The sequence below is a fragment of the Pimephales promelas genome, chromosome 6 (assembly GCF_988280905.1).
Source record: "Pimephales promelas chromosome 6, fPimPro1.hap1.1, whole genome shotgun sequence".
Taxonomy (NCBI): domain Eukaryota; kingdom Metazoa; phylum Chordata; class Actinopteri; order Cypriniformes; family Leuciscidae; genus Pimephales; species Pimephales promelas.
The window spans coordinates 6,469,456-6,479,022 of NC_142774.1; the positions used below are offsets into that span (position 1 = coordinate 6,469,456).

The 9,567-nt window shown below is 36.9% G+C and overlaps 1 protein-coding gene across 4 annotated transcripts in view; it reads right to left on the reverse strand.

The window, feature by feature from the left end:
* grin2bb (glutamate receptor, ionotropic, N-methyl D-aspartate 2B, genome duplicate b) overlaps positions 1–9,046 on the reverse strand; it is a 112,412-nt gene extending 103,366 nt beyond the window's left edge. Inside the window, exons 1-3 of one of the 4 annotated variants that reach the window (XM_089132016.1) lie at positions 8,605–9,046; positions 8,284–8,354; positions 5,413–6,041 (exon numbers count right to left, since the gene is read on the reverse strand). In XM_089132016.1, the coding sequence (XP_088988142.1) occupies positions 5,413–5,439 (27 nt within the window). In that variant the 5' untranslated portion in view covers positions 5,440–6,041; positions 8,284–8,354; positions 8,605–9,046. Of the gene's footprint in view, positions 1–5,412; positions 6,042–6,932; positions 7,580–8,283 lie in introns of all 4 variants that reach the window. The other 3 variants (XM_039687296.2, XM_039687278.2, XM_039687303.2) reach the window with 3 other exon arrangements.
* Positions 9,047–9,567: the final 521 nt, after the last annotated feature.

A 9,567-nucleotide genomic window follows, 5' to 3' on the forward strand; every position in this document is an offset into this window, starting at 1 on the left:
TCGAACAGGAGAGTCACGAACGTGCATCATAATTTCTTTTCGACAAAAGAAAGAAAGACATGGACATCTTGGATGACATGGGGGTGAGTATGTTTTTTTTTTAAAGTGAACTACTCCTTTAACTGCTGCAGTCAATTTAAAATGTTTAAAAAATCGATTTGAATGAAGGATTAAATAACTACTTCACTTGTTTCATTACTGGATGAATCAGCGTTTTAAAAAAAAACTAAAAAATTGAATAACGATTCAATAACAGATGTAGTTGTTTTTAGACATTTGTCGCCACCTACTGGCATGACGATAAAAAATGTATATTTGTTTATATCCGATCTATAAAAAACTTTTATCCCAGTACTTCTGTGATAATTTGAATATTTGTAACATAGAAATTAATGATGCTGTGTGGTTGAAAAGATTGTTTGAGACACTGCTTCATGAAAACTGCTTTCTCTGGCTCAGTGATGGCGCGAACAAAGATTTGATTGTTCGATGTGTTTGAGTGTTTAACAGACACAGCCGAATCGCTGTTTTCAAAGTTTCTGAATTTGCAAAGTTTGTCCAAAATATCTACTTTATATTTGGATATAATTATTGATCATTTGAAACCAAATAAAAATCAAATAAGAATCCTGTAAACGAAGAAAAAACAAATCCTACTAGAATATAAGCTATCCTAATGGTAAATGTTGTTAGGATCAAATTAGGATCCTTCCAAATTATTGTAGAATTTGGATTTAAGAATTATTTACAAAAAAAAAAACATAAAATTTAATAAAGTAGTATCCATAATTATCATTTACATTATATTAAAAAAAAAGAAAAAAGAACGCAGATGTGTAGGCTTTATAACACGCTGTTCTGTTTCTCTGACTACAAAGTCCACAACACTCCAGCTCTATATTCACTCAAAACAAATGAGCACTACACATTTCCCTAACTTGTTTCATCACCCATCCCGAGAGGCTTTTATTGACTATCATCTTTGTTGTTTGAAAACTAAAATTTCTAAGTCAAATTTCTCCAGTTTTCGGGATGCTAGATTAAGGCTTGCTGTTTGCTCAGTCGGTACACAGAGACACAAGTTCAATGTAGAGCAGTACTTTGTCAGACAATTTGTATACACAAGCCAGGTGTCTACCGCCTAAGTATCATTATTTCTGAAACAACGGCTGACACAAAATCAGATTTGCACCATCTCTGTGTAGCAGTTATATCATTGAAAGTCTAGAATGCCCTCGTGTCCCTATGTTCCGTTGCCATGCCAACAGAGGCTCGGTTACCACACCAACAGAATCTCTGAGTGATGCTTCACTCTGAAAGACATTCCACACTGTCCTCATCCCTCTGGTCCCTGTCAATCAGTGTCAAGCTTGATTGACAGCTGCTTCGACCCCACTGACGTGGGTAAAAAACGCTGTCACCTCACGTTAATCATCAGCGGCACATCTTAAGAGGGCGATACATCATCAGACGTTTTCAGATGGACTAACGACTTTCCTGTTTTCCCAGGATTGAGTCTAACGGCTATTCGGGAGCGCCTGTGGAGCAGCTTGAGAAAAGAGAGCGAGAGAGTAAAAAGGCAGCTCGACCTCTCCGTCTGTTTCTCACCCTATTTTCTTACCCTCTATCTCTTTCTCAGTATTTATCGCTCTTACTCTCTCTTTCATTAACCCACTTAGCTGCAACGTCTGACCCAGACCACAGGCACATTACTCAAACTGGATCGAAGGCAGCACGAGCAGGTGCAATTTGGGCGAATGCCTGCATGAAAACAAGACAATGGCAAGCTGAGTACCACAAACGCACACATTCATTGAGACAACAGAAAATTAGAGCCCTGGAAGAAAAAAAAATAGACATGTCGTTTAGGCTTTCGAGTAAGTGGGAGACGATGGTAAAATGGCGATGAGAGAGAAAGCGAAAGAGAGCATTTCAACTATTCAGGCTATTCAGAATACCATATTATTTTTAATATTGTTGCAGCACATCGTGTGTAGGCTATTAGGGCTGGGACTGGGTATTGACACAAATTTCACAATTCAATTAGATTTCGATTCACAAGCTTGTGATTCGATTTGATATCGATTCATTTGGATGTATTGCACATGAGGTACATTACATGGCAATTTTTCTCAAGGGAAAAAAATCTCTCTCAAATGCTGTAAACTAGGAACCCTGTCAGTAAATCATAAAAACATTTACATTTTCATGATGGATTTATTCAAACATGCATGAAATTTTAAAAAACATAAATATTTCTCTCTATAGTTTTTCATTTTTAAAAATGTATAGTTTACATTTTTCTAGCAAACTATCGAGCTATGTAATACACTCACCTAAAGGATTATTAGGAACACCTGTTCAATTTCTCATTCATGCAATTATCTAATCAACCAATCACATGGCAGTTGCTTCAATGCATTTAGGGGCGTGGTCCTGGTCAAGACAATCTCCTGAACTCCAAACTGAAGTATTTGGAGCTCCAAGATCTGAGTGTTTCACAATCTGCTCAGTTACTGGGATTTTCACGCACAACCATTTCTAGGGTTTACAAAGAATGGTGTGAAAAGGGAAAAACATCCAGTATATGTAGCATATGTTGATGCTAGAGGTCAGAGGAGAATGGGCCGACTGATTCAAGCTGATAGAAGAGCAACTTTGACTGAAATAACCACTCGTTACAACCGAGGTATGCAGCAAAGCATTTGTGAAGCCACAACACACAACCTTGAGGAACAGCAGAAGACCCCATCGGGTACCACTCATCTCCACTACAAATAGGAAAAAGAGGCACACTTTAGGCCCCTTAGTGCCAGTTGGGCATCGTTTAAATGCCACGGCCTACCTGAGCATTGTTTCTGACCATGTCCATCCCTTTATGGCCACCATGTCCCCATCCTCTGATGGCTACTTCCAGCAGGATAATGCACCATGTCACAAAGCTCGAATCATTTCAAATTGGTTTCTTGAACATGACAATGAGTTCACTGCACTAAAATGGCCCCACAGTCACCAGATCTCAACCCAATAGAGCATCTTTGGGATGTGGTGGAACGGGAGCTTCGTGCCCTGGATGTGCATCCCACAAATCTCCATCAACTGCAAGATGCTATCCTATCAATATGGGCCAACATTTCTAAAGAATACTTTCAGCACCTTGTTAAATCAATGCCACATAGAATTAAGGCAGTTCTGAATGCGAAACGGCGTCAAACACAGGATTAGTATGATGTTCCTAATGATCCTTTAGGTGAGTGTAGCATTACAAAGCTTTATGAAGTCACACTGTTTGCAAACCGTTTCATTGACGTCTTTTCTTGGTTGAAACACTTTTTGAGCGATTACATGCGAGACAAGATGTGGATTTCATTAAGTTGTACTATCTCTTTAAACATATCTTGTTTATTTCATCCTATAGCAGTGCGATCTGTTACGCCATATTGAAGAGCCCCAAAATGGTATTTATTGAATTTCATAATAAACTTGACACAATTTTAAAGGTGAAAGTTTGTTTCATATAAAAAGTAACAAAGCACAAACCCATTGCGATTTATTGTATCAGAGGAGCACTACAAATATTTTTTTCATTCGTCAACTGAAAACCTCATAGACTAAAAGAACGATTCTTGGGATTTAAGAATAGATATTGATATTTATCAATAATAGATATTTCATCAAAATGAGAAGTGATGAATGAATGTGAAATTATCTATGATTTTTGAGTCTTTTATGACTCATTATTTAAGTGAACTGCCTAATTTTGTAACATTTTTCACAAATCTGATTGACAAAACAATAAATCAAGGTATTGGATTGGTTAGCATGGTCCATTTAGGCCCTGCTGGTAGAACTAGACCATGTGGTGGGCAAAAAAATAATAATAATAATAATAATTCAATGATGGTGAAGACTACGTATTTGATAAAAAAAAAAATACAGTAAAAACAGTAATATGAAATATTACTGCAATTTAAAATATAATATATTATTTATTCCTGTGATGTCAAAGCTGAATTTTCAGCATAAAGTCTTCGGTTTGACATAATCTTTCAGAAATCATTCTAATATGAAGATTTGCTGCTTCAAAACATTTATTATCATATCTATGTTGAAAACAAGTTGTGCTGCTTAATATATTTTATGATATATTTTTTTCAGGATTATTTGATTAATTAATAAAAAATCTTCAAATTATCAGATTTTATTTGAAATAGACATTTTTAACAATGTCAATTTCTTTACTGACACTTTAAAAAAATTCATAAACAATGCATCCTTTAACGCACACAGAGACCAGAGAGGCCACAGAAAACTGAGACCTTATAACATTTGATCACTGAATTTACAGAAATCTTTTCACTTTGAGATGAGGAAACACCATAGATTGTAAAAAAAAAATATGGACAAAGCGTCTGTGACGTCTCCCATAGAGAACGGGTTTGAAGCTGTTTATGGGGGGTATGGGCGGCGCCATACTGGAAAATCTTGGAAAATTCAAAATACAAAAGTTTCAGAAAGGATACAGAGGTGGTATGATGTGTTGTGTCAGACCATGGCCGAGACGTCAAATTCACTCGACGCATCCCGTTATCAGCTGTCAATCAAAGTTAACCGCCCTTATTGGTCATACGTTTTATATCTAAATATGATCTAAACTAACGAGTTAGAAAAAAATTCACCCCCCTCACAGTTGTCAGGCACTCGGAACATATTGAAGATTACAATAAAAGTCCATGGGACCAAACTGTAAACATGAATTTATGCTGTGAAAACGGACATTATAACTTGACGTCTATGGATATTTGCTCCCTTTTGGGACCGGCCTCTAGCGGATTTGAGATGTATTGCAGTTTATCGCACTTCCGGGTAGGCTTCATCTTTCAGATTAGAATGTTGCCGTTTGGGAAACACACGTGTTTTCTACATCCTTTAATCCCACCCAATACCTAAACTTAACAACTACCATACCAACAATTGTTAAGCAGTAATTATGAGCTTACAGAGGCAAAAGTCATAGTTAATAGTGAAAATTGGACCCTAATTTAAAGTGTGGCCATAAAATGAAACCAATAATAAAATTAAGTTCATACCTCTGATGCCGGTTAGTTTTCACCTGACATGCAAATGAAATATTTAATCTTTATAAACAAGTGTTTTATTTTGATACACTCGTGAACCCTCTGCAGTTCCATCATGAACCCTGGGAATTGGGAAACCCTGACATATTGTACTTAAAATAGATTTTCTTTCCCTTTTTGTCTTTATATCAATATGGCACAAGATTATTTTATTCACATCAATGTAATAAACGAGTTAGGTCAAAAGTAAATGTGATGTACTACATTTTTCCCATGTAATTTAGAATCTGTGACCGACTACAAGTAATAAGAATAAGAAAGGTTTAACCCTTACCTTGAACATTGCCAGCCCAACTCCCATTCTCTCTCCTCAACTCCTGCATGATGATGTGAGCTGGGTCTTGTCTCTTCCTCTCATAGCCCTGGATGGAGGTTGACTGACCGTTGAAGTAGTTTGAGGGATTGGTAAGAAAAAGTTGGACTGGTGTAAAGACCGTGGATGAAAGTGTTGGTCCCTACTGTAAATCCAGGCAGGATGACTGAGCACAGGCAATTGTACTGTGTCAAATCAAAACTATTAAGAAAAGTCACTCAAGAAAAGTAAGAATGATGCCTGGCTCACAAAAGAAGACAAAATCAAAGACAAGTGAAGCTTTAAATGCTTGAGCTATGTGAATAATGTTCAGTCACTCAAGAAAAGTCTTATATCAAACCTAAGAAATGTACGTCAAATTTGAAATGAACCAGGACAAAGTCAGGCCTACAAAATGTGATATAAAATGAAAAAGGTGAAAAGAAGAAGATTAAATGTTTTTAAAAGTTCATTTTCATCTGCGAACAAGTCCACAAGCTCTGGAGTTGTTTGAGTCCAGTGGTGAGAGGGCCGAAGAAGCGACGCCTGGTCTTAAATTCTCATTGGTTCAAGTATCCATGAACGTCCTTCGCTGGATCCTTCTCATGACACTGGAAAGGAAAAGAAGAGAACAGTATCTTAAAGGAGTAGTTCACTTTAAAAAAAAACTTTTGCTGATAATTTACTCACCCCCATGTCAGAAATTAAGTTTTTTGATGAAAACATTCCAGGATTTTCTCCATATAATGGACTTCATTGGGAACCAAACGGTTCATGGTCCAAATGAGAGTTTCAGTGCAGCTTCAAATGGCTTTAAACGACACCAGATGATGAATAAGGGTATTATCTAGGACCCTTCGAGTCATGACTCGAAAAAAGATTTGTTCATTTTGATAAACGAGTTCGAACAAGAGTCATGAACGCTCATCAAAGAACACAGCAAGGCGACCATTTGGGCTTATAGAACTTTCATTTATTTTTAAATGGCCGATCATTTCGCTTGATAAGACCCTTATTCATCGTCTGGTGTCGTTTAAAGCCCTTTGAAGCTGCACTGAAACTCTCATTTGGACCTTGAACCATTTGGTTCCCATTGAAGTCCATTATATGGAGAAAATCCTGGAATGTTTTCATCAAAAACCTCAATTTCTTTTCGACTGAAGAAAGAAAGACCTGGACATCTTGGATGACATGGGGGTGAGTAAATTATCAGCAAAAGTTTTTTTTTTTAAAGTGAACTACTCCTTTAAGCGCAGGTTTTCTGGTTAATGATGTTGAATAAAGATCAAACTTGATGATGATTTTGGAAAACTGAGTGCCATTTTTCTTATTTCTTTCAATTGATCTAATATACAGTGCTTTGGTTAACTGATATGTAAAAAATATGCACTTTAGTCAACTTCGAGCCATAGAAAGGACAGGCATGTTTCACAAACACAAATTAACACACTTACAAATGCATACAAATACTTATGTGTGACGTGTTTAACCGTGTTACTTACCAGTCTAACTGTCCTGTGGCATTTCATCATTATTATTTGGGTAATGTTTACAAAAATGTGATACACAAGACAAGAGGGCGAGTGCAAGCATTCAAAAACGCAAGACAAGATGGCCGCCTTCCACTGATTGGTCCATTTCGCCCAATAATAGGCAAAGTGAGATGCTTTTTCCCCTTTTTTGATTGTTTGTTTTTCAAACAGTCCATATATAAGAAAAAAAAAGATGAATTTGAGACGTCTAAAGGAAAAATTCTAGCTGAGATTTCAAACTCGTCACTGAGAGGAAAACATAAGCATAGAAATAAAATATCAACATGAATGGAAAAAGGAGATGTTCAGATTTCTTTCCATGACACAACGTCACTTCTTGGATCACCATTAAAATGAACTAAAAACCAAGAAAAAATCAAAAACAACCCCGTTTGACTCCTGTTTGTAATTTGTAGAGGCAAATATAAATATATATTGCAACGAATATCAATCAGTCAATCAAAAAAAAAGCAGTTCTGAATTAAAATGAAGTGCAAAATGGTCATTCAAGGAAGATGGGGTATAAGTAACTTACAGTGGGGAGTGAAAAGTTGCATTCTCTATTGAGAAGATTTCAGTCATACAGCGGTCATGCACGACACCTCAAAACAGGGACCCTAAACGGATAGACAAAATCAAGAGGTGGTGATAAGAAAAAAAAAAGTGGAGGTGACAGCCCGTCCTAAAGGCGTTCGATGAACGGATAAAATGAGAGTGACGGCAGAAAATTAAACACTCAATAAAACGAAGGAGTGACCATAACGCCGCAAATGGACTCGAGCTCGCAGGCGGGTGAAACTGGGGGGAACGACTGCTGTACTGAACCCTTATCGATCTTTTGAGCAAATGCCAATTTATTGTTCAAGTTTTAGTTCGTCAGTTCGAAATGTGTCCAAGAAGCACAAATTAAGCAGTCACACCAACCTCACCCATCTCTGTCGAAGAAAGGAAGCAGAACCTCATTTCACGAATGTGTCTGCAATGATTTCTCAAAGAAAACTGGACATATTGAAATGAATGGAGGATGTTTTTAGACCAGATGTGTGTGAGTGTTTTAAGTGTGTGTATGTGTGTTGCAAAAGAAAGAATGGCAGGAAACAAACGTCTTTGTGCTCATAAGTGAGAGATGGACAGAGTTGGAGAGGAGGAAATAATGGGCATGGAGAAGTGATATTTAATTTCTGACACCTGGCTGTCCATTAGTTGAATGCATGTGTGTGTCGATGTGTGTTTTATGTACATGTAAAAGAAAAAAAGGACACACAAGTACACACACACACACACACAGACAAACAGACACTAAACGAGCCGTTAAACCTACCTAGAAGAATATTAAAGCATCCGGGGAAAAAAAGAGTGATACGTGAGGTTAGATGGTGGAGGACAAAAGAACTGTTTAAAAAAAAAAGAGAGAAAGAAAATTAAAGAAGAATTAAAAAGAAAAACTGATAAGGAGACGTGGAGATGGTTGTTTGAGTCTCTTTCGCAATTCTAACCAACTTTCATTCAGGGAGCGTCACACTTTTGAGATGAAGGGAGGGATGGAAGGAAGAGGGGATGATGGAAAGGAGGGACAGGTGAAGGAACGAAGGGGGACATAAATAGTCAAAAATCTGTGAAAGAGTTGAAAAAAAAAACTTGCCCCTTCTTTCTCCTCTCGCCTGTCTCGTCATAAATAGACAAAATTATACACCGTATAGATGGAGAAATAGATCAGGAGGCAAATGATGGAGAGAGCGAACAAATGAAAAGATGATGTGCCGCCCAGCACCACGATGAGAAAGAAGAAGAAAACAAAACGAAAGAAAAAAACAAATACTCCAGTGGCTTCCGTTTTCCTTCCTTTCTTTTAAACAGGAAAGGCGGTCAGTTTGTTCCTGTTGTCCAGTTGTTGCTTTAGTTCATCTTTTTCTTTCCCTCTTTTTTCTCTCCTTTTCTTTTGGCTTCTGAAGGAGTCCTCTGTTTGCAGTAAGTAATAGCCCTTTTCCACAGACAGCGACTGAGGCAGAACAGTATGAAGAGGTGTAACGGTTGCGATGTCTGCCCAAGAATTCCACACAATGAGACTGCGCTCTCTCTCTCTCTCTCTCGGACAGAACACTGTTGAGTAAGAGTGAGGCAGAGGAAGCAGAATGAGAGGGGTCCCTCTACAGGAGTACTGCACAACTGAAAAAGAGGGAGAAAAAAAGAGGAAAAGCTAAGAATGTCTTCTCTATTCCAGTTCAAAGTAATAGAAATTATTACGTAGGGCTGTGAAACGATTAATCGCATCCAAAATAAAAGTTTGTGTTTACATAATATATGTGTGTAGTGTGTATAATTATTTTGTATATATAAATACACACACATGCATGTATATATTTAAGAAAAATGTGTAATTACTATATAAAATATTTATGTGTAATATTAATTTTGAATAAATATATATAAAGTATATACATGCAAATATTTCTTAAATATATGGATGCATGTGTGTGTATTATTTATATATACAAAATAATTATACACACTACACACAAATATTATGTAAACACACACTTTTATTTTGGATGCGATTAATCGCGATTAATCGTTTCACAGCCCTTATAATTGGTAAAATTATTCA